Source organism: Macaca thibetana, chromosome 6 (assembly GCF_024542745.1).
Source record: "Macaca thibetana thibetana isolate TM-01 chromosome 6, ASM2454274v1, whole genome shotgun sequence".
In the NCBI taxonomy this organism is placed as follows: Eukaryota; Metazoa; Chordata; class Mammalia; order Primates; family Cercopithecidae; genus Macaca; species Macaca thibetana.
In genome coordinates this window covers 134,943,120-134,969,504 of record NC_065583.1, presented here as the reverse complement: position 1 = coordinate 134,969,504, position 26,385 = coordinate 134,943,120, and the positions used below count along the sequence as shown (strand labels likewise).

General features: G+C 39.6%; 1 protein-coding gene across 3 annotated transcripts in view; it reads left to right on the top strand.

Moving 5' to 3' along the window:
• Positions 1 to 26,385, top strand: part of ADAMTS12 (ADAM metallopeptidase with thrombospondin type 1 motif 12) — a 377,858-nt gene that overhangs the window by 239,489 nt on the left and 111,984 nt on the right. For all 3 annotated transcript variants that reach the window (XM_050793804.1, XM_050793805.1, XM_050793806.1), the window contains exons 6-11: positions 3,435 to 3,559; positions 7,123 to 7,272; positions 15,937 to 16,080; positions 16,662 to 16,806; positions 22,140 to 22,232; positions 23,965 to 24,110. In XM_050793804.1, coding sequence (XP_050649761.1) covers positions 3,435 to 3,559; positions 7,123 to 7,272; positions 15,937 to 16,080; positions 16,662 to 16,806; positions 22,140 to 22,232; positions 23,965 to 24,110 — 803 coding nt within the window. The remainder of the gene's footprint in view (positions 1 to 3,434; positions 3,560 to 7,122; positions 7,273 to 15,936; positions 16,081 to 16,661; positions 16,807 to 22,139; positions 22,233 to 23,964; positions 24,111 to 26,385) is intronic.

Below are 26,385 nucleotides of genomic sequence, written 5' to 3'. Positions count from 1 at the left end.
CTCTTGTACATTTTAAATTTATTTTTTAATTGACAAAAATTGTATTTATTTTTGGTGTACAACATGTTTTGAAATATGTGTACATTGTGGAATGGCTAAATCAGGCTAATTAACGCATATATTACCATGTATACTTGCTTTTTTGTGATGAGACTACTTAAAAATCTACTCTCTTAGCAATTTTCAAGTGTACAGTACAGTACATTGTTATTAACGACAGTCACTAAGTTGTACAATAGATCTCTTGAACTTATTCCTCCTATCTAAATGGAAATTTTGAATCCTTTGACAAACCTCTCCCAGCTCTTCCCCCAGCCCCTGATCTCTGCTTCTGAGTTTAATTTTTTTAGATCCCACATAAGTGAGATCATGTGGTATTTATCTTCCTGTGCCTGGTTTGTTTCACTTATGTCTTCAAAGTTCATCCATGTTGTCACAAATGGCAGTATTTCCTGCTCTTTTAAGGCGGAATAGTATTCCATTATATACATATAATGGAATATATATGATATGTATATCTTATAGTTTCTTTATCCATTCGTCAGTCCATGTGCACTTAGGTTGATTCTGTATCTTGCTATTGTGAGTAATACTGCAGTGAACATAGCAGATATCTCTTTGTTATCTGATTTTTTCTTTGACATACTGATTGTATATCCTTAGGATATATACCCCATGGGACTGTGGGATCATATGGTGGTTCTATTTTTAATTTTTTGGGAAACCTCCAAGCTGTTTTCCATAATGGCTACTAATTTACATTTCCACCAACAGTGTACAATAGTTCCCTTTCCTCCACAACCTCTCCAAATCTTATCTTTCATCTTTTTGATAATAGCCATTTTAACAGGTATGAGACTATATCATATTGTAGTTTTAATTTGCATTTCCTTGATGATAAGTGATGTTGAATTTATATATATATATGTATATAATCTGTTGACCATTTGTATGTCTTCTTTTGAGAAATACCTATTTGGGTCCTTTGCCCATTTTTCAATTGGATTATTTGTTTTCTTGCTATCCAGCATAATTTATTGAAGAGGCTATCTTTCCTTCAGTGAATTGCTTTTTTGCCTTTGTCAAAAATCAGTTAGGCATGTCTAGGTGGGTCACTTTTGGGGTCCCCTGTCTGTCTCATTGATCGATGTGACTATCCCTGCACCAGTATCACACTGTCTTGGCTATTACAGCTATGTAGTAAGCCTTAATATGAGGTAAAGTGATTCATTCCACTTTTTTTTTTTTTTTTCAGAATTTCTTTAGCTAATCTGAAGCCTGGAACCTTTTAAATAAACTTGATATGAATTTTAGAATGAGCTTGTGTGTGTGTCTACAACAGACTTGCTGAGATTTTGATTGGAATTGCAATAAAGCTATACATTCATAGCTTGGGAGCATAGATGGTGTCTTCATTATGTTGAATCTTCAAATCTATTAACACAGTATGTTTCTCTCTTGACTTAGGCCTTTGACTTCTTTAAGCAGCATTTTATAATTTTCAGGATACAGATCCTGTATATGTTTTGTTAATTTATACCTAAGTATTTCACTTTTTGTAACAATTGTAAGTGGTAATACTATTGGTAACTGTAAATGGTAATGTTAAGTTAATGAGTGTTCTCTAAGAGACCTCTCCCAAAACATAACAAAGAAATGTAGGGTTAAAAACAGATCAGAAAAATATCTGATCATAGTTGATGCTTTATGTGATAATATGCCTTCCTGTCTGAAGGAGCTGGAACTGAGGCACCCTCCCAGTGAGGTTGGTGACCAGCTGCAACTCCAAGTTTTATCTAGGAACCTTTCTTATATTCTTTGTCTCAATATCTGAGCTAAGTGACCTTAATCTAGTTCTTCACTTCTCTGAGGTTTAATTTCCCTTGTTATAAAATAAAAATGACAATGCCTTCTTTACAGATAATACTGAGTAGATGCAATTAAAAGAGACAGCATATGTAAAAGTATCTGGCACATAGTAAATGATCAAGAAATGTTTCCTTTCTTTCTCTCCTCCCTTTCCTTCCTCCCTCCTTTTTTTCTTTCCTTTTCTCTTTTCCCTTCCCTTTATTCCTGATTCATGCCACCTGGCCAGTTTTTTATGATCGGTGGGCACATTTGCTCCCATCTGGGGAGGACTGTTAATCTAGCAGCAGCTTGGCTGGTTGAATTGGAGGCTGACTCCCTCATTCCCAGCTCGTCCCCCAGAATTCCTCTACCATATATCATGCTACTGGATGATGTAACAATGAAGATTATTAAAATAATGAAGTCGATTTCTTCCATCTAAATTCTTTATGCTGAGCAGCTCAGTGACTTTTAACACATAATAAGCCACTTTTTGGTGTTTTCACAAAAGGAAACTGGTCTATAATAGTTACTTATGATGAAGAGACCTGAAAATGCCTCTGACACATAACTGAAGCCCCTCAGGCCATTTATGATTTGGGTGTGGGCCTCAGCAAACTACAGAATGGTAGAGAAGCAAGCTCATAATTTGATGCAGAGACTGTCCTGAAGTTCTTGGACCGAGCCCAGAGCAAGGCTCAGATGAGAGTGAGCCAGTGGAGGTTAATCATCCTCCTAGTGGAATCCAGCCTGTACCAGGGATGGCTCTATGTGGAGGCCCTGAAGAAATGAGGCAAGTGAAAGTAATTTCTCCTTTAGAAATTCAAATTAAACCAGAGCCCCTAAAGAGCTGATTATCTCTTTCTTCTCCCCATTCAACAAGTGTTCATTCAGATAATTTGGAATAATCCCTTCCCTCCTGGCCCCAGTAGTAGCTACCAGCAAGGCAGATGCCACAGGCCTGGCATGGGCCTCAGAAGCTCTTAGATCTGCAGGCTAGGGGCATCTGCTACAGCATCCTACTTGTTGTCAGATGACCAATTCTCCTAAGTGGTCAGCAGCCAGGAGAGATTATGTCATCCACTGTCCTTCACCCATGAGTGTCAAACCAAGATAAAATTCAAGGGTCAGAAAACATCCAGTGCAATCCTAACCTTGCAGGATGTCTCATGAGAAGAAAAAACTTTTGTTGAAAATCTGTTTATTTTGCATTAGAAATAAAAATGCCTCTTTGATATTGCATTGGCTTAGGATGCAGAGAGACACAGAAACAGACCTTCAAATAGTTTTTGGTTATTGCTAATATATTTTAAAATCTTCTTCAAGGGTTGCTTGTCCCAGTGATAATTTCTGTCTTGGAGTTTTCTCCTTCAGGTTCTTCTAGTGGAGGTCATTAGAGTGGGAGTGTTCAAGGCAGAAGATTAGTAAAGAGCAGTCAGTTGGCCTCTGACACATGACTGCCAAATGTCTGATGCACCCACCGTGAATTCATCCAACTTGGACGCCTCTGGAGACGAATGCCTAATGCAATGGTCCCTGAACACAGTGAGCTCACTCATGCTAATCTCTTCCTCTTCTTTCTCTAGCAAGGACTTAAAATAGTTCATCATGCGGAGAAGACACTGTCTAGCTTCTGCAAGTGGCAGAAGAGTATCAATCCCAAGAGTGACCTCAATCCTGTTCATCACGATGTGGCTGTCCTTCTCACCAGGTACACCAGAGACTATATGGAACCCAGGGGCAGTAAAGCAGGGAGGGCTGGCAGGTGAAAGGCTTACCAGGTATTCAAACCCATGACATTCTCACTATTCTTTGCTGCTGTCGTAAAGACAGTGTTTTTGATCTAGTCAACTCCTGACTTCCTATCAGTAGAAGAAACAGCTTAACAAACTTGCTAATACGACAAAGCTCTCCTTGTGAATAAACTGCATCTGCTGGCAAAATGCAGACCTCTTTCCTATCCCACTGATGATTTCCTTTTTAAAACTGGTTTCTTCATGTAGCTCTATAAACAATCAGGAAGCTTGTTTGCAGAGCCTCATTAAAGACTCTTGTTACTTTTAGCCAGTGGGATTTCCAATCCTTTGCTATTTTATTTTTCTACAATGTAGAAACATGAAATATCTTTACAGAAAACAGTCCACTTTTTAACTGTTTGATGTTGAGGACAGGATATGGGGAGCAGGTCCCCACTGAGTAGGCAGACTGGTTTGATTACACCTTTCTCCCTTCTACTCCCATGAAAATATCATTTTGTTGTAATCACAAATAGAGCCTATAGTGCTAATAAGAATCATCATCAAACCTTCCAGGACTCATAGCTATAAAAATCCAGTGAACTTTCTTGATCAACTCTTACTCTTTGAAGCCTATCTTTGCTCATTGATTCAATAAATATTTATTGAGCACCTATATATACTAGGCACTTATTTTAATCTAGATGAAAGAAGGGCTTATATTAGAATGGGGTAAAGTAAAATCTTCTTGGGCTCCCTATGCCTATTTGTCCAGAAATCCAGGGATGTATAGTAAAGGAGGCCTCTTGGCCCTGCCCTTCTACCACAGAGAACCTCAAGCACTGAAAGGCCCTTGATGTGCACTGTGCCTGTGGAGGATAGGCTGCCCGTAAACATTTTGGCCCTGTGATCTGTCCCTGTGATAAGATCATCTCAATGCATAGAATCCCTACAAGGAAGGATAATCAGCCCCCACCCTATCCAAATGTCTACCTTGCCGCGATCCAAAACTCCAGTCATCAGAATCACTCTTTTGAGTGAAAGTATTAAAACGCTGGTTAAATGCAAATGTATCCCACGGGAAGTTTTTGACATAAGCCTGTGACAGTAGGTTCATTAGGTTCTAAGAGACCTTGGGTTGATCAGTAGCTCCTCTGAGAAATAACGTGGTATGGAATGTAAGCACAGGGGCTCTGGGGAGCTAGCAGACAGCCTGGGGACACTGAGGACCTGGTCAAGAGGCCAGGTGAAGGCTTCAGTCAGACAGAAACTTCTATAGGGAAGAACCCCGAAGTCAGGGAATGGCATTGGCCACTAAGTTGTGTCTCAGAAAGTCATTCCTTCCCCTGAGAGCAGAATGAGATGCTCCTGTCATTCTCACCTGAAGAAATGGGTGAGTTAATGATAGCTTACATGTGTGCAATGTTTGTTATGGGCCAGGCACTGTGCTATGTCTATTAGAACAGCCATTGTTCCATTTACTTCCCACAAGAATACCGGTAGTTGGCTACTATTAGTCATTCATATTTTACATATAGGGAAACTGAGCCTTGGTTATATCTCTTGCCCAAAATCTCTTTGCTGTTAACGGGTACAATTGGGACTTAAGTCCAGGTAGTTTGATCCCAACAGCCATACCCTTACCTATTACCCAATATGAATACAAAGGATCTGCTCTCCTTTTTTCTTATAGTCACTTTCCTTCCTTAGGACAGGGGTCTTTTTGCATAAAAGTGTGTTGAACCTCAACAGCTCCTAGACAGTGGAGAGCATTTCAAGTTCTATAGCAGTATTTCCCACCCTCAGCACTATTGACATTTGGGGCTGATGATTCTTTGTTGTTGGGTCTGTCTAGTACGTTGTAAGATATTTAGCAGCATATCTGGCCTCTACCCATGAGATGTCAGTAGCACTCTCCTCCAAGCTCTGACAGCTGAAACTGTCTCCAGACATTGCCAAATGTCCCCTAGAAGGGGATGAACAGCAAAATCACCCACCCTCATTGAAAACCACTTGCTGAAAAAATAGGTAGGATCACGAAGGAAGGGAGGTATGAGACTGAGCTTTGCCTCTGAGAGACTATCCTGAGATCCACATTAACAGAGTTCTCTACAGAACAGCATTCAGGAGAAGGAGGATTTGGCATGGAACACACCCAATGTGGGTTCCACATGTGCAACTAGTGCCTGCTGCAAGCCAAGGCATATTTTCTGTTACATAATGGCCCAGTGCATGGTGGAAGTAGAGCTTAAGCTGCTTGCCTGTAAGAACCATGCTCCTATAATTCTTTTGTTAGCTGCTTTTTTCTTTAGTGCTGGACACTTCAGAGGCACTCCATAATCAGTATTTAATGCGCCTGACCTCCTGCCATATCAAAATGAGAAAGTCAGGGGATCAGCAATGAGCACCACTCATCTGTTTCCAGCAGCTTCACGCAGACCTGGGCTTTTTGAATGAAATAACAACAAGTACATTCTGCAGCAGAGGTAGAAAAGTGTTTGATTGGTTCTCTTACAGACCTGGAAGTTATGTAAATGATTGGGCTGTATAATCTCGCTCTCCAGTACTGAACCCCTAGTAACTGCTGCTGCTAGTGAGAGTGCGGATTTGAGTTTGTGGTGCATGTGCTGAGACTGGGCCTGCTCTCTCCTGTCCTATAAGATTCACATGGGTTCTCAAAGTCTGGATCTTTTCCATGGCCCAGTAGATGAAAAAAGTAGGAGACCATTTGTTGCTAGAAATAGTGCCCACGCAAACCCCGTTAGCTGCTGGTGTTCAGTTAACTAGAGCTCAGAACGTTGTGGTCATTTCTGCTAGTCACTCTTGGCAAAGAGCTCCTTTTGTGCTAAAGAAAACCTAATGACTAATTAATGACTCTTTCAAAACTCTTGTCTGTGATTGAAATAATCTCTACCAGTTTATGGGAGCATGTTTTTTCTATTTAAAAGCCATCATTAGTATTTTCTGAGATTTTAGGTGTACATGCACACACAGGCATGCATTCTCTCGTATATGCAATATTGTTAGTGGAATGGGGCTGGATAGACAATGATTAGATCTCTGGATAGGTTGATGGGACCAACTGTCTTTTTCAGGAATGGGAAAAAGAACTTCTTAGATGAGTTTCGAGCACAGACCTCAGAAAGACTAAAAAGGATTTTCATATTTGAAAAACTCCAGTCACTGCTGATTGTTTCTTCCATAGTTAAAAGTTCAAATTAACTTCAGTTTTCAATAAAATCTTTTGTTGGCCAAATCATGTAATTTGACGTCCTGAGATCCAGAACAAAATAAGCTCAAAATAACACATTTGCTACATTTTCCCACATTCTGTGTTGCTGAAATTCAATAATCAAAAGGCAAAATCAGAATCATCTTAGTGAATTCAAAATTGCTGCCTACATTCGTGTAGACTGTTTTAAAAATGCCAAGCATACTTTATAGACCATATTGAATGAGTTTATACCCAGATTTTTTTCCAGGAGGTTTTTCCAGATGTTCCTTTGGTCGCCTGAGCTTCTCTATTCTCTGCTTTCAGAAAGGACATCTGTGCTGGTTTCAATCGCCCCTGTGAGACCCTGGGCCTGTCTCACCTTTCAGGAATGTGTCAGCCTCACCGCAGTTGTAACATCAATGAAGATTCGGGACTGCCCCTGGCTTTCACAATTGCCCATGAGCTAGGACACAGGTAAAGGACCAATGATAAGGAGGACTGCTCACCATATTCATGTGTCAATATCAGCAGAGAGAATGGAACGCACCTCAAATTGGGGGTCAGGAGACTCAGATTACAATGTGGCTTGCAACTCACCCTCCTCAACCTCTGCTTTCATCTGTAAAGTGGGGATAGTAGCACACGTCATAGGCTCCAATGTCCCACTGCCCACACCACGTACACCCACACATATCACAGAACCAAATAGGCCACTCCAATTCTCTGGATTTGAATGGAGGAAGGACAGAGATAAGCTTGAACTCAGTTGTTTAATTGAGGAATAACCCTTGGTTAGTTCTTACGAAATGATAATGTTAATATCACCAAAAAGCCACAAAACCTAACATTTTTGCACCCTTACTTTGTGCCATTGTACTTTTTATTGCATCGCTGAATCTGCTCAACAACCTTTTGAAATAGATAGTACTGTTAGTCCCATTTTCCTTATGTTTATTAAAGGAGGACATGGAATAAATAAAAAATTGAAAACTGCTGTAAACTTAGAAAGACTATAACGTGAACACCAGTTAACTGGATGTCCAAGTTGTTCACAAAAATATGTGAATTTGATTAGGTGAATTCCTTGAAGGCAGGTTGCAGAATGCTTGAGTGAAGATATAATGAGATTCTGAATTCCACCAGATATCACAGGTTTCCATGGAGGAAAGATCTTAGCTTATTTGTAACTTTATTTGCCATTATATTTGGTAACTACAAATAAGAGAGCCTCACACTAACATGAAACTGGGTGGGGAGGTGCATGAACCACTGAACTATATCCCCCGCCTGTCATGTATCCACCAGCTTGGATCTCCTCCCTTTGAAGAAGGAAAAATGCTGGGGAATATTCTCAGTGCACAACTAGAAAAGAGGCAGGATTGGAAAAAACACTGGATACTGAATTATTCCAGGCCTGGCCTCTCTAATTTCGGCTTGCTCACCATTTTTCTAATATAACACTTCTAAAACAATTTTACCTGTATTATAAAGCCAGAGCATTGCCTTGAGAATTGGAGAAAGGAATTGTTGTTCTGACTTTTCTGTTGACCAATATTATGACCTTAGATAATTCCCTTCACCACTCTATACCTATTTCCTCATCTATAAAATGAGTAGGTTGAACTAGGCAATATTTAAGGCAATTTATTGGATTCTCACCAAAAAAGCCTTGGTGATAAATGTGATATATTCCAGTATCCTTAGTTGTCAAAAATCCAGAGATAGAGAAGCTAATGTCTTGCTTTCATTAAATAATAGGGATGCAGGGGGGCTGGCCATCTTGATAAGGCTAGGCCATAGTTGTTGGCATGTCGATAATAAAACCTGGCAAAAATGTTAAGTTATTGTTATGCACAAACAGACAGGAGTCCCCAGTTCTGATATGTAGAAGGACATGGCTTCTGTGGCCTTCAGTCAAGACATTGTTGTGAACAGCACCTGCTGACCAGACAATGCTAGGTGACTGTAACTGGCTCAAACTGAGAAGTTATCATTCAAGCCATCCCAACAATGGTATACTCAAGCCAAAGAAAAGTGGAAAAGACTTTGCTTGATAAAAGACATTCTCTAATCCTCACTTTTTGTGTTCCAAGGATGGGTTCTTTCTATCCTCAAGTTCAACCTGATCTTGTAACAAGGAATATGTTAAGCATGTCCTTCAAAAGCAATGTTGCCTAATTTTTGAGGCAATCATTGACTTAACTTCCTGGGCATGGACACATCACCTTTGTAAGGAAGGCCACCTAAGTAAACAAAACCAGTGGCAAGTGTGATCCTCCTTTCAGATTTCAAATTTTCTCTAATAAAGTTAAGAACCTCATGGTAACGTTACTTGGGCACAATTTCCCTGAACACTTAAAAACAAATAGTGGTAGATGTTTAGTAGTTATTGGGAGTGGTGGATTATTTAACAGACTAGAACTGAGTCACTACCTGAATCACTTTGATATTGTAGTAAGGTTAAACTGAAAACTCGTTCAGAACTATCTGATGCATTGTGGAAATAAAACTACTATAAGGTTTCTTTATCCTATACTTTTGTTGGTATTGTTGTTCTATTTCAAATTATGAATGAAAAAAGTGAGGATCTAGCTCCTAAAAGAACTCTATAACTAAATATCAAGTTTCTAAGTAAAAGAATTAAAGAACACTGAAGGCAGAACTAGAGAACAGTCTTTGAGTTCATTCAGAAAGCCATTATTCTCCACAAACTAACACAGGAACAGAAAACCAAATACCTCATGTTCCTACTCTTAAGTGGGAGTTGAACAGTGAGAACACATGAACACAGGGAGGGGAACATCACACACTGGGGCCTGTCGGGGTTCAGGGGAAAGGGGAGGGATAGCATTCGAGGCATACCTAATGCATGCGGGGCTTAAAACCGAGATGATGGGTTGATGGGTGCAGCATGCCACCATGACACATGTATACCTATGTAACAAACCTGCACATTCTGCACATGTATCCCAGAACTTAAAGTAAAATAAAATAAAATAAAAATAAATAAATAAAACTTAAAAAAAAAAAGTTTCAACCCTGAGACAAGGATTTGAGAGCAATTAATTTATTTGGAAGGTAAAGGAAATTGCAGTAGGGAAGTAGGGTGTAAAACAGAACAGAGAAGGTAGACAATAAGCAGTTCATTATCGCAGCTTCCACTCTGAGCAGTTGAACCTTAATCCCACAGACAAACTCCGAGAACGATATACAACACACGTTTCAGTTACCCTACCCAAGGTGAGAAGAACTGGGCTGTTTTATATACCAACACCCTTAAGTCATTGGTTAAAGGCTGTTCCCAGAGGTTGTTATTAATAATTCCCTGATACTTTCAGCAGAGCAGTCTAACTTGGCTCTGGAGAAATCTCAGGTAAAGAGATGCTTATACTAGCAGCTGGAAGTCAGCTAGTGATGAGTCTATGAACAGGTACCAGTAGAATCTGTTAACAATAGCTTACTCAGGGGCATTAAATACCACCCCTTAAAAAGTTTTAAGTCATGGAAGATAGAATATACATACTTTTCCATATGCCTTCTACTTAGTATGATGAAAAACACTGAACACTATATCAAAAACAAATGTAGGAAGACTGAAAGATGGAGAGAAGGAAGACAGACTGAGAACCACAGAACCTGAAGAGTGACATAGTGGTGAATTCCCTGGCTTTTCTTTTCTCTCGTATATGCCAGACTTGGAACTGATGATGGCAACAACCTGGAAATACACACACACACACACACACACACACACACACAAAATCACCCACATAAGTCTGTTATCTCTATCCAAAGGAGTAGGAAAGGGACAGTCTAACAAGACAGAAAATTTTAGACAGTAATTCTTCTACTCCAGGTGAACAGCAAAGGAAAGAAAAAACTGTAAAATGGTGGCTCTATGCTAGCAAAGTCTGAGTGGGAAGCCTAGACTTGCTATAACAAAGCACCAAACACCACTACTTGGGTAGTGTCAAAAAGACCAATTAGGGACTAAGAATTTGATCCCTATAGGCCAGTAATGAGGGCTTCCCTAACGCCACCCCTGTGGTGTCAGGACAAATTACATGGGGAGCCAGAAATTTCATCCACCCCTAGATAGTAACAAGGCGCCATCCCTTTCACAACTCAGGTATCTACAGAGGCTTGGCAGTAATGAAGCAGTGGCCCCACTCCCTTCCCCTCCAGAATAGTGTCAGAAAAGCAAGCTAAAACTAAAGATTTAAATAAGATCCATAACATAATATAAAAACCTCCACGTTTCAATATAAATCACTCTTTATACCAAGAACCAGGAATATCTCAAACTGAATGAAAAAAAAAAAAGAATGTCAAGAGATGACAGAGATTTTAGAATTAGCTCACAAATATTTCAAAGCGGCCATGGTGAAAAAGCTTCAGTGAGCAATTACCAACAACCTTTAAACAAATGAAAAAATAATGTGTCGGCTAAGAAATAAAAGACATAAAGAAAAGTCAAACATGTAGAACTGAAAAATGCAATAATGTAAATAAAAAGCTCGGTGAACACTAGGGCTCAACAGTAGAATGGATGAGACAGAGGAAAGATTTAATGACCTAGAAAAGAGAACAATAGAAATTACGTAATCTGTATAAACAAAGAGAAAGAGACTAAAAAAAATTGAACACAGCTTCAGAGACCCATGAGAATATAACAAAAGATCTTACGTTCATGTCATTGGAGCCTCGGAAAGAGAGGAAAAAGACAATGGCATTGAAAAAGTGCTCAAAGAACAAATGGCTGAAAATTCTGCAAATTGGATGAGACATAAACCTACATATTTAAGAAGCTGAGAGAAACTCAACAAGGTTAAACCCAAAGAAAATCCATGCCCAGGCCTATCATAATTAAACTTCTGAAATCTAAAGAGAAAGGAAAATCTTGAAAACAGCAAGAGAGAAATGATACCTTATCTATATGAGGGAAACTATTGGAGTGACAGTGGATTTCTCATCAGAAACAATGGCGACCCAAAGAAGTGGTGCATATTTTTCAGTGCTAAAAGAAAAGACCTGTCAACAACCCAGAATCATAAACCAAATAAAGTGGTTGAGAAGGGAACACTTTCTAATTCATTTTATGAAGCTAGTATTACCCTTGCACTAATTTCAGACAAAGACAATGCAAAAGAGAAAACTAAAGAACAATATCCTTTATGAATATAGATGTAAAAAAGTTAACAAAATGTTAGCAAGTAGAATTCAGCAATATAAGAAAAAAAGAATTAGACACAATGACCAAGTGGGATTTATTTCAGGGATGCAAGACTGGCTCAATATTTGAAAATCAGCATAATCTACCACTGTAACAGGCTAAACAAGAGAAACCACATGATTATATTAATATTAGTAGGTAAGACATTTGACAAAATTTGATATCCATTCATCATAAAAACACTCAGAAATTGAAATTTCATCAACTTGATAAAGAACATCTACAAAAAAATTAAACCTAATATTATACTTAATGCTGAAACACTGAATATGTTTCCCCTAAGATCAAAAACAAGACAAGGATGTCCATTCTCACGAATTCTTGTTCAACATAGTACTAACAGTTTCAGCCAGTGCAATAAGACAAGGAAAGGAAATAAAAAAGCATACATATGGGAAAGGAAGAAACAAAACTATCCCTAACATCATTGTATATGTGGGGGACCCCATATACAACGAGAGAACTGATCTTTGACAAAGTTGACAGAAACATACAATGGGGAAATGATACCATATTTAATAAATGGTGCTGGCAACATTGGATAGCCACACTCAGAAGAATGAAACTGGACCCCTATCTCTCACCACATAAAAAACTAACTCAAGATTGATCGAAGACTTAAATGTAAGTCCTGAAACTACAAAAATCCTAGAAGAAAACCTAGGAGAAACTCTTTTGGAGTTTTTGTCCAGGCAAAGAATTTATGACTAAGACCTCAAAAGCAAATGCAACAAAACAAAAAATAGCCAAATGGCACTTAATTAAACAAAAAAGCTTCTGCACATCAAAAGAAATAATCAATGGAGTAAACAGACAACCTACAGGGTGGAGAAAATAGATGTAAACTATACATCTGACAAAGGACTAATATCCAGAATCTATTGAGAATTCAAACAACTGAACAAGAAAAAAAAATAACCCATTAAAAAGTAGGAGTAGGATAAGAACAGACATTTTTCAAAAGAAGACACAAAAGTGGCCAATAAACATATAAAAAATCCTCAACATCACTAATTATCAGAGAAATGCAAATTAAAACCACAATGAGGTACTATCTCACACCAATCAGAATGAGTGTTATTAAGAAATCAGAAAATGACAGCTATCAGCGAGGATGTGGCGAAAAGAGAATGCTTATACACCATTGTGGTTGGAAATATAAATTAGCACAAACTCTATGGGAAACAGTATGGAGGTTTCTCAAGAGCTAAAACTAGAGCTATCATTTGACCCAGCAATCCTTCTACTGGTTATGTACCCAAAGGAAGAGAAATTATTGTGTAAAAAAGATACCTGCATTCATATGTTTATTGCAGCACTATTCACAACAGCAAAGTCAAGGAATCAACCAACAGATGACTGGATAATGAAAATGTGGTATGTTTACACCATGGAATACTATACAGCCATAAAAAAGAATGAAATCATTTCTTGTACAGCAACATAAATGGAGTTGGAGACCATTATCTTAAGCAAAATAACTTAGAAAATCAAATACTTCATATTCTCACTTACAAGTGCGAGCTAAACAATGGGTATGTTGGGGACTCCAAAAGCTGGAGAGAGTGGGAGGAGAATGAGTTGAAAACCTATTGGGTACAACGTTCACCATTTGGATGATAGGTACACTAGAAGCCCAAACCTCAGTATTATGCAATATGTCTATGTAAAATCCTGCACATGTACCCCCTGAATCTATAAAAATAAAGAATAGAAAAAAAAAAAAGTTAAGGTGCCTCTCAGGTATTTCTTTCTTTAGTTGTATAATTCTAATTAGCTGTGGATCAAACTGAGAAACATTGGAGAGGTCAATGAAATGGCCTGAGATAGACCATAAGGAGAAAAATATAATAAATCAATATCCCAAGAAGATACTCATCATAGTTTAATAACAAAGATATCCCTTTGTTTTTTGCACACTTGTTTGTTTCATCACTGATTGTGTATAATGCAAAAGAGAAGGTAACTTGTGCTATCACCCAAGTGAATAATTTTACTTTTATTTTGAGAGAAAACTTAAAAATCCATTTGTGAGGGCCCTAGATTATATGACTTGGTGTATTGACATATCCACAGCTAAGAAGATCATTATTCATGTAGGTTTTTAGAATCTTGCTTGCAGTTTAGGATTTTAACTACTGAACAGTCAAATGTGTAGAGTACTTCATGATCTGGGTGGGGCTGGGTTTGTAACAGGCTAGGGAAAGCCTGCTCAGAAGGAAGCTTTCATTGAATCGTGTTCTTTGTGGGTGAGTGGTAAGAGCTTTGTACATTAATGTTCTGACTCCTTTGTGAGTTTTATATTCATGTGGAATGTGATTAGAGTTTGTTAAGTACATTGACAATACCGTAATGCATGAAAATACAAGAAAATCTCCAAATCCCCCAAAGACTCTTCTCAGCAAGAGTTTCTAATACTGATCAGAAGGTTTCATTAAAGTTGGATATGAGCTTCCCAGTCAGAGGAGTTGAATTTCACTACAAAGAGTAAAAGGTCATCCTGGCTAATACGGTGAAACCCCGTCTCTACTAAAAAATACAAAAAACTAGCCGGGCGAGGTGGCGGGCGCCTGTAGTCCCAGCTACTCGGGAGGCTGAGGCAGGAGAATGGCGGGAACCCGGGAGGCGGAGCTTGCAGTGAGCTGAGATCCGGCCACTGCACTCCAGCCGGGGTGACAGAGCGAGACTCCGTCTCAAAAAAAAAAAAAAAAAAAAAAAAAAAGAAATTTGAGCCAATGTCTCCAGGTTTAAATGTCTAGTGTCTCAAAGTCCACCCCAGGGGAGAGAGTTCTGGAAATCTCAGAAAGCATCTTTGGGTGATCTTGAGAACATGGCTTATAAACAAAGGCTTCTGAATTGTCTTCCCTAGGCACGCTCGTGCCATGATGAATGGTTACGCTCTTCAAGGCCCTTAAAGGCTGCTTCACTGGGTCAGCCCTGGCAGTGGAACATCAGGGAACAGACCAAGTGACACATGGACAACAGCACTGTGTTAGGAGCACAAAGATCTGTGTCTGAAACCTAGTTTTACCACTAACAAGCTATATGACTGTTGACAAATCTCAAAGTCTAAACTTTTTCATATGGAAAAGGAAAATAAGCTAGATCATGATAAAAAGAAAACAAGAATTTTTTTTTAATTCTATCACTTATGAAGCCCTTATTATCTGCCAGGTACCCTGTTAAGTGGTTTTCAAACTATTCTATTCAGATCTCATTGTAGCACTAGGATGACCACCCCATCTTCTAGGAGAGGAAAAATGAGGCAAGTTTTAATAATTTACAGGTCATTTAAGTGGCAAGGCTAGAGTTCAAATACAGATCATCTGTCTTAAAAATGCTGCTCTTAACCACTGAATTAGGAGGTCTCCCTAACGTGTCCCCTATTGGAAGACTCCTGTACTCCTGTAGCAATAGTAGAAAGACATCGATCCCTCAAAGCTTGTAGGCTTTGACAAAGTCTCCCAGAGGCTTCTCCTTTCATGCTCTCTTAAATTATGACAAAAAGGGAGAAGGAAGGTTTTGCTTTTTTGTGCTGTGCGCTGTGGTTACTGCAGCAGGAGAAAGCAAATAGCTGGGGGCAGGATTTGCCTTCTTGACTCCTGATTCATAAAAAGAAAGCCAGACAGAGCTCTTAGCCGTCTGCCAAGAAGAAGTTTCTGAATTAGCTGCATGGCTCCCATGGATGCATATCTGAAGTAAAGAATGCCTACAATGTTCCCTGTACTTTTTCATATGAAAATTAGCTATGCCCCTCCAACTTCAAAGCCTCACTTTGAAAACAGTTGCCTCCTGTACAAATGTGGCTCTCTGTGGGTTATTATGCTCTTAGGGCAACTATGGTTTTTCTTCCTGTTTTAATGCCTGCCTGCTGGCTCTTCTTATGCTTGGTTCCTCCCTGCCAGCTTTGGCATCCAGCATGATGGGAAAGAAAATGACTGTGAACCCGTGGGCAGACACCCGTACATCATGTCCCGCCAGCTCCAGTACGATCCCACCCCACTGACATGGTCCAAGTGCAGCGAGGAGTACATCACCCGCTTCTTGGAGTAAGTGACAGTGTCTTGTGATGCCCTCACCTGGGTCTCTTTAAATCAGAAGCTGTGTTGAGTTTTACACAGAGAAGCTGACGCCTGGAAAAGGCTGGGTTCCATCCCACAGGCCACCGTGTCAGGGTAGCATCAGAAGGGGTGGATTTCACTTCCGCATTCTGATTCTTAGGTCTAGATGGGCTCTGCCCTCTGGCCACAGGCAGGTGAGCATCCTGTCCCATCCCAGATTGCTGTTGCCCTAGAATAACTTTTTATGAGCCAATTATGAATTAAGTCCTTGGGAACTGGCAGGAACACTCAGCGGAGATCAGAGTGGTCACTCAAACCTCATCGAGAGTAGGATAATGATTTTCTAATTTTACCATGGCTTGTATTTTCTAGATAAACTAAGCTTATGTTGTGGGATATGATTTGCATTTTCTTTAGTAACTCCCTCCTTGGGCCTAGAGGGTTCTCTGCCTTGTAAAAAATAAAGTTAAGACAAAGAGTAAACCAGAGGGAAGTTTCTGATTGAATGAAAGGCTGAAAGTGAAGGGAATCCTAAACAACTCCTCTCATTTCTGTCAACTTGTTTTCAGCCGAGGCTGGGGGTTCTGCCTTGATGACATACCTAAAAAGAAGGGCTTGAAGTCCAAGGTCATTGCCCCCGGAGTGATCTATGATGTTCACCACCAATGCCAGCTACAGTATGGACCCAATGCTACCTTCTGTCAGGAAGTAGAAGTAAGTGTTGGCTATCTTAGTACCTCTTGGGTATATGCAGGGCTTCAGATCTCCAGCATGCTGAAGGAAGGGCCAGGGCAATATTTGGAAATTTGAGCATCTAGATACAGAAATAGAAGCTTTATATTTAAGTCAAGGGGTGTCTGTAAGGCAAAACAATTAAGCTGGAGTCATATTCCTTGACATCGCCACCTTGGTATTCTACGAAGCCTACATTCCGTTGCAAATGGGTGGTGGTTGAGGCTGTTCCACAGTGATTTTCAGGATTCACAGTGATTCACACCTGCAGACTCCATAGCAACTAACTTAATCCCTAAAATTGCTCCCTTTCTTGAATTTCACATCTGGCTAAAGTGTACCAGCAGCTCCCAAGGTAGAAATAGGATTTATTCACCAATTCATTGTTCTCATTTATTTTCAATGTCCAAATAATAATCAGGATTTGACACCGTACCCTCGAAGAATCTATAGCTCTGTTCTGTCTTCTTCACTACCACTGTCACTGCCTCAATTCAGTCTCCCATCATCTTTCCTTGCTATCGTAATTATCTCCTACCTAGTCTCCCTCCTATTCAAATTGTTGCTCAAGTTATTTTTTTTAAAACACAATCTAACCATGGTCTACTCTGCTGTTAGGGTCCCCGCTGACCACAGGATAAAGTCCCAGCTCCTTTTGAGGCAGTCCTTCGTGATTTGGAAACTGTTCTCTGAAATCATCCCTTATAATGCAAAAGTATCTGTGTTAACACATACATATTGACAAGGCAAGTCTTGCTGAATCCCTGCCAGATTCTGTGTTATGTACTGAATAAGAAGAAAATATAAGCACTCAAAAATTAATAAGACAAAGTCTCTGCCCTCAAGGAGCTCATGGTAGAAGAGGCAGGCATAAAAACTTTACTACAGTTAGATAAATTCAAACCAAAACACAGAAAAAACTTAAAGGGGAAAGTAAATAACTGTGCTTAGACAGAACAAGCAAAGTTAACAGAGAAGGTAAAGTTGATACAAAAATCCTCACCCCTCACTTCTAACTGGCTACCAAGTTATGCCAATTCTGCCTCCTAATCTTTTTTTTTTTTTTTTTTTTTTTTTTTTGAGACAGAGTCTTTCTCTGTTGCCCAGGCTGGAGTGCACTGGCATGATCTTGGTTCACTGCAACCTCCGCCTGCCCAGTTCAAGCAATTCTCATGCCTCAGCCTCCCAAGTAGCTGGGATTACAGGGACGCGCCAACAGGCCCGGCTAATTTTTGTATTTTCAGTAGAGACGGGGTTTCTCCATGTTGGTCAGGCTGGTCTCAAACTCCTGACCTCAGGTGATCCACCCGCCGTGGCCTCCCAAAGTGCTGGGATTACAGGAATGAACCACTGTGCCCAGCCTAAATATTTCTAAAATCCACCTGTTCCTAGATGACTATAGCAGTTTCCTGATTGGTAGAGTCTGAACACTTCCCCTTAACTCTGATTCATTTTCCAAAATGCAGCCTAAGTAACCTTTCTAAGTGGAAATCCATTTGTAAATGGATTTATAAATACTCCCCTGTGAGTAGAATATCTCATGGCCTTCCTATTTTCTTGCAATAAAGTACAAATTTCCTCAAATGGCTTAAGAAGAGGCTTCAGAATTTGCTCTCCTCTTGCTCTCTGGCCTTATGTTTTAAAATGTTGTTTTAGCCCTTCACTCTCTAATCTGCTACTGATTATATGTATACTGAATTTTATCACTAATCTTCCCTATCCGGGAAGCCTCTCCTTCATATTTTCATCTCTTTGTATCTCTGTAATTTTATATAATTTATCTTTATCCTCTAGTTCACTAGTTCTCTCTTCAGATTTGTCCAATTATACATTATATTTAACCTGTCTATTGACTTTTTAATCTCATTTATCATATTTTTATTTATAAAAGTCTATTTGATTATTTTTCTGAATTTTCTCTCACTTTCATGGTATTTTGTTCCTAATTTTAAACTTTCGATGTAATCTTTTATTTCTTTAATAACATGTGACATATTTATTTTGCAATTTATACTGAGTCATTTCAGTGTTCAGAGTCTATGTGCATCTGTTTCTCCTATTTGGGGTTTCTTCACATATTATGTGTTATTTCCTTTTGTGATTTTTTGCTTTTATTGTGAGCTTTTAGTTATAAAACTTTATGTCAGGTTTTCCCTTAGGGCTCAGATGGCTAGCACATTCTTTCAGAGAAAATTTTCACTTCTATCTCTGGGTCAGTTTAAAAGGTTATTGATTTGATGTTGTGTTGACTTCGTGAGCAGCGTGGTGGCGAGTGTGGATACCGACTCTCAGGACTAATATCTGGCCACTCCTTCCAGAGTTAAAGTCGAAAGAGATAAGTTTTCTGTGTACCTAGATTTCAGGTCACCCTTTTATTCAAAGTCTTATATGAAGGTCTGCAACTTCCTACCTTACATAGGCCCTAGGCATTGTCCCCAGTATCTAAGTGACTAACAAATCGAAGATCTAAGTAATTAGGTTTGCATCTCCAGATTAACATTTCTGCTACATTTTTAGCCTTTGGGGAGTTTCCTTACTTTCTTGGTGACTCAAGGATGCACTTAAAAAAGCATTTAAAATATATTATGCACAATTTTAGAAGATTTATAGAAGTAAGGGTTTTCCAGGGTATCCTGTTGTTTACTAGAAACGGGACACCCTACTTATCTCTGGTCAGCTCCTCTTTTGCACTCCGTGTTTATCTGTCGTGAACAGCCTCCATTCTCTGAAAGTGCTGGGTTCTCCACAACCTCTAGAACCCTGCACACTCTGATTCCTCGGAATCATCCCTTCTGCTCATCATTTGAGTCTCAGCTTAAATATTCTTTTATATCCTATCCTGAATTTCCTATGTCAAAGCTTTATTAGGCTATATTTTAGGTTCTTGTTTACTGGACTGTCTCCTTTCCTACCATGTCAGCTCTCTGAGGAAATTTTTATCCTTGACACTCAGCAATGCCTAGCACATAGTAGGCACTCAATAGATAAGTGAATGAAGACTTCAAATCCCTTTATATGGCAGCCAAGATAACCTCGTCATTTTCCATATTAACAACACCCTAAAATACCAAAAATGTAGCATCATCCATGTTATAACTTTTTATTTTGAAATAGTTTAAACTCCAAATAAATTGAAAAAAAATAGTACAAAGTTTCTGTGTACCATTCACCTAGCACATCATCCTTTCTAAATGCTCAGTGAACTTAAAGTAAAAGAAATCCACAGAAAGTAGGAAAAAAAAATAAAAGGAGGAGTGATAAGCATGAATAGATATTGAGGCTGAAGTGGAGATAACAAAAGGGTTATGTGGGTTTTCACATCCACGTTGGAAGAGACAATGATGTATTCTCCTTGAACAGGGCCAGGAATTAGAACCGAGACCTTTGCATGAACTGCTATTCTCATAGAGTTATGCTTCACTGAAAGGATGAACTAGAAGAAATCAACCAAAAGGAAAGAGAGATGAGAGAGAAGCATCTTTCATCTCGGCCTGGTTTCTAATGGGGATGTGGGGGGCGGGTGTGGAAATATTGGTGAATAACTTTCTCACTTGGAAATTCTTTACTACAGGCCATGCTAATGCTAATCTAGAGTTTAAATTTGTATGCTGTATAGCTTGAGTACCTTCACTGCAATAATAATCATCATAATAATAAATAAAACATTTGGCCTGGAGATACCATGGATGCCTGGAAATGAAGGTGAAACTGGCCCAGAGGAACCAACACTCAACCAAGGTGGCACGAAACTCCAATAGATAAAGCCATCCTAGGCTGGGTGCAGTGGCTCATGCCTGTAATCTCAGCACTTTGGGAGGCCGAGGTGGGCGGATCATGAGGTCAGGAGATCAAGAGCATCCTGGCTAACACCGTGAAACCCCATCTCTACTACAAATACAAAAAATTAGCCAGGCATGGTGGCGGGCATCTGTAGTCCCAGCTACTCAGGAGGCTGAGGCAGGAGAATGGTGTGAACCCAGGAGGCGGGCCTTGCAGTGAGCCGAGATCACCCCACTGCACTCCAGCCTGGACAACAGAGTGAGACTCCATCTCAAAAAAAAAAAAAAAAAAAAAGCCACCCTTCAGATGAGTTCATAATTCAGCCTCTAATTCAAAATCTACTGTAGTCTATCTTCAGCTAAGTGAGAAGAGACAATAAGCCCTTAAGAACTTTCAAAATTTGAATTTTTATATAGGGATAATAAAATAAATATATAGGAACGAATTGTATATGAGAAAAAAATACCATAAGATATATGTAAGGCAGATATGATGAGGAATAAATAAAACTTCTGAAAGTGGAAAGTGTGGTTATTGACTTAAAAATTCAGAGGATGGATTAAAGAGCAGACTTGACACAGTTGAAAAGAAAATCAATCAACTGGAATTTAGAACTGAGAAAATTACTTCCCATCCCATTTGGGTGCTTCTTAGGGGTGTGTGATGGAGGAGAAAGCTTGTTCAGTTTTCATATACAAGAAGATTGAGAGCTGAGGAATATGAAAGTGAGGTTGAAACACAAAGCACAGAATAAGAAGGTCCATCAACAACAATTATGGGTTCCAAAAGGAGAGAAAGGAGAGGCAAAGTTTAGAGAGAGAAAGATTGATAATTTTCTAAAATGGCTTAAAATATGAAGTCATATAATGAAAAAACACATGCAGTGTAGAACACAATAAGTGGATAGAACTATGGAAGATGAATAGACAGAAAAAAATACTAATAGATAGATGGAAGCAGCTAAGCCATTTCAGATGGCATCTGAGAATCCTGCCAACCTTCTTTTGTCCAGAAATAAGAAGGAATATGCAGCTGTCTTCCTGGAAACTGAAACCAGCTGACTACTTTAGGTAATAAGTGAACAAGCTGAGGCTTTCTAGATGGAAGAGTTTCCGTTTTCTTCACTGAGCAGGCTCAAGTTATAACCCCCAACTGTTAGTAATCAGGTTGCCTTCCAGTCACGGTTTAGATTTACCTTTCATAGATGATCACCAGTTACCCTTCCCAAGGGCAATGAGTGCTAGATATTGTGCCAAACATATAGAAATGACCCTCTCAACCCTTAGAAAATAGGTTTTATCCCTCATTTCCATATTACCTAGTATGATCTATAGACCATTGTTTATGAATGATGACAAAGTCCAAGTTAAGCTTGAACTGCAAACTCTAATGATTACTTTCTGTCACTCTTAGTCACTAGCAACAGTGGCATTTATTATGAGTGTGTGGATGAGTGTGCATATTTTACCATAGCGATAGAAATGCTTTGGGGCAAGTTTTGAAAATACAAAAAAAAAGTGCAATTTGTTTTCTAGAACGTCTGCCAGACACTGTGGTGCTCCGTGAAGGGCTTTTGTCGTTCTAAGCTGGATGCTGCTGCAGATGGAACTCAATGTGGTGAGAAGAAGGTGATGTGTCAGGCCATGGAATGAGGTGGGAGGGCGGTGGGCAGAGTTCTTCGGAGGAGCTGAGGAGAAGGCCCTAGAGGGCAGCTCTCTCTGAGGGAAGAGCAGTAGATGGAGGTCATACAGTCAGACCAGCCAGAGGAGAGCACTCTACATCCACCACTCCTGGTGAACCTGCATTGGGAGCAGGTAGTTAAGGAGGGAGGGCTGAGGTTCAGTTTCATGCTTCACTTGCAAAACATCTGTTTCATCTTTCCCTGATGAACTTCTATGGAGTTTATAGTCAACATTTCCTAAGCTTATTATCAGCCTTCCTTTTGACTTTTTTTCTCACATATTGAAGATTGAAAAGGGTAAGCCAGCAGCTTCTTCTTCCCCAAAATGCAGAATTTAGGCCACTTATCATCTTCTTTCTCATCATCTGACATGACTGCATTTCTTGAAGTTCTGCTGCTTTACTAAGCAGGCAAGTCAGACACCACAGAACTCAGAGAGGTTTGATATCCTCTCAACTGGGTTTCTTGTGGACCTAGAGCTTATGTGTTTAGTGGGCATCTATATGCAGCTTGAGTGTGGCAGGACCCCTCACTGAGATTATTGAACCCGGATAAAATGCACAGTGGCCAAAAAAAACAAGGGGACAAAAAGGATATCAGCCAATAAAACACGTCCAAATCCTCCAGGAAATGTGGTTATTCATGACAACCACATAGCATTTCTCTTTGTTTTCATTTTTGTATATTCACTCTCCTAAACCGATAGTTGTGGAAGGATTGCCTTGAAGAGGGAAGAGAGTGGATGTTTTCTTAGTTGCTTGAAAGGGGAGAGCTGCCGGGCGCGGTGGCTCAAGCCTGTAATCCCAGCACTTTGGGAGGCTGAGACGGGCGGATCACGAGGTCAGGAGATCGAGACCATCCTGGCTGACACGGTGAAACCCCGTCTCTACTAAAAAATACAGAAAAACTAGCCGGGCGAGGTGGCGGGCGCCTGTAGTCCCAGCTACTCGGGAGGCTGAGGCAGGAGAATGGCGGGAACCCGGGAGGCGGAGCTTGCAGTGAGCTGAGATCCGGCCACTGCACTCCAGCCTGGGCGGCAGAGCGAGACTCCGTCTGAAAAAAAAAAAAAAAAAGAAAGGGGAGAGCTGCAAACAATGGGTAGAGTTAAAGGAAAGCAGAATTGTTTTCTTGATATGATGAAGAACTTCGTAACAACTAGTGTGTTTTGGCAGTGAAATTGACTTTTTGCAGAGGGTGAGTTCTCTGTTGCAGTCATTAAGTACCCAGAGAGCTATAAAGAAGTGCTATTCACTGTGCCAGTCTGTGAACTATTGTGGTTTGCAACAAGATAAGGATCATGCACCAGAAAGTAAATCAACTATGTTACTAAGCAACTATGCTACTAAGCATATTAAGCTGACATGCTTTTCATAACAAGACTTTCTCAATGAAAGAAGTAGTATGTTGATTTACAATCTCCGGCGCAATCTGCCATCCACACTGTGTGGCACCTCTGTGATTAGGCAATGTAAAGTTTCCTTCCATTCCTGAAACTCTGATTCTAAAACCCAAGACTCTTGGCAGAAACTTATATGGGTCCCTCCTTGTTTGACATCTGATGTTTGACTGTAGAAAGCTGGCTTGCTTACAGGAATTGGGTTTAGACTTCTAGGGCTCTTGGCTCAGCTTGCTATGGTAACCTTGCTGACACGGCCATCTTCTGTCTCTTCCCTTTCCAGTGGTGTATGGCAGGCAAGTGCATCACCGTGGGGAAGAAACCAGAGAGCATCCCTGGAGGCTGGGGCCGCTGGTCACCCTGGTCCCACTGTTCCAGGACCTGTGGGGCTGGAGTCCAGAGTGCAGAGAGGCTCTGCAACAACCCTGAGTGAGTTCAGATAAATATATTTCCCTTCCCTCCACATGTGCTGGGGATTGGGGGTGGGGGCAGTCTTGAATGGCATGACCTCAGTGACCCCAAGCCTCCTCCGGGGAAATTAAATGGGTTCCCCGGGACAAAAAGGAACAAGAAATCCACAGAGAGTGGGAAAATAAGTGGTTCTGTTTTGTGTTGTTTCCTTTTGGCTTGGCACTGGATTCTTATTAAAACTTGGATAAGTAAGCTGATTTTATCATTTGGGGAAATAAAGCAAATTTATTTTAAATGTGCAATCGATGTGAAAGCCTCTAGGAGATTATGCAATTAAATCTTTTTAAATAACTCCATTTTATCAGTAGAGATTAGTGAAACCCAATTTTGCTGATAAGATTATAGCTTGTTTTCAATGATAATGAATATACAATGTTATGAGAATATTTATTTCCTTAAGCAACTAGTAAAATAGATACATTTTTGAGGACAATTATTTTTAATATTTTTAGATAAGGATTTTTATAAGCCCTAAAGTTCCATAGTAGCCTGTTAAGGATTCTGTAAATGTCGTTTTACAAGTGACTTTCAATTGTTTAAGCAAATTGCTTAATTTTTCATATATTCTATTTGTATCATAATATTATATATGAGGTAAATTTAAACTTCCTTGTTTTCCAAATACACATTACATTCTTAATGTCATTATTTTCTGATATACTGTCTCCCAAGTAATTTCTTGAAAATGTATATGTGATACCTCCTTTAAGTGGAAATTACATTGTTTCTTTTACCTAGATTTACATTTATCTACTTTGAAGAGTAGGAGTCACATTTTTTAAAAGGCAAGCAATAAAAGTGATTTTATCCCTCAGTATCTCAGTTCCAAAGATTATTTATCCTTTTTGTTAATAACTGTATTACCTAGATGTATGGTATTTATATATAAGTACATGTATATATGTATATATATGCATGTATACATTACATATATACATATATACACTATATATGTTATATATTTTTTCTAAGGGTTAATAAGTTAGTATGTGTAAGGAATTTAACACAGTATCTACTACAAAATCAGGTGTCAATAAACAGTAGTTATTATGATAACTTTATCATTTACCACATTTATAAACATGCATTTGGAATTCTTCACAAAATTATTTCAAAATTTCACCCTTTGATGAAAGTTGTTTTCATTTAAATATTGGATTTCTGTGACTTCCAAAATTCAAAACCAAGAGTTTCTCATAGAGTACTTTATTTTTAGAGAAAATTGTCATTTAACAGTTTGTTTCCATGTGATCCAGAAATGTGATTTCCATTTTCATTTGAGAGATCAGAAAAGAAAGGCAATTTGCTCTGAGACTTATTGTCAATGCTGTATATTCAGACACCACCAGTGTTTAACCTTCTTGGGAGGCTGGTCAGTGACCTGTGTCTACCCGAGAAGGGAACTCCTAGTTGAGGAAGTGAAGGATGAATCTCTAACCTGGCGTCAGGAGAAAGTAGTTCTAATTCTCACCTCCAAGGCCACAGTTTGTCATAGAGTCTCTTTGGGTGAGTGGACATGCCTGTTCTTCATTGCCGGTTTGCTTAAATTCATTGCTAACACTGCCAGTGGCACCACATCATAGATTCGGATCTGTGATTCAAGTCACAGATTCAGGCCACTGCATGAGCCAGCTGATCTTGGGACTGCATCTTTGCCGTAGGTCAACTGTCTAGTGAGAACCCAGCAGAGCTTGGCTCATAAGAGGCTGTCAGTGATATTGATTGGATGGAAATGAATTGGAGAGATACCAGGTCATAGAGTGTGACTCCATCATCACAAACAGAAAACCAGCCTAACCTTAAATAGCAAGGACAATTCTTGGTACCTCCTACAGGGAGTCAACGAATGAGGAGCCTACTATGTGAGCTGCCTTGGTCAAAGCTCTTTCATGAGCGAGGAACACAAGCTTACTCAGGCCATATTGAGGCAGGGGAGGTATAGAAAATCTCATGGGCATTCAAGGAGAACAAAGTACTACAGAACCAACAAGAATTACAGCTGCAACCAGTACTTGACTAGACTGCCAGGATCTGAGTTCTCTGTCTCTCAGGATTTCATGGTCAGGCAGTGTAACACAGTGGATAAGAGCTCAGGCTTTGCACCAAGGAAGATGATGATTCAAATCTTGGCTCTGCCACTACCACCTGTATCCTTCATGGAGTTGTTCTGGCTTTCTGTGTCTCTGGGATATGATTTCATCTGGACTGCTCACTCGACATGCCTTCTGCCTTT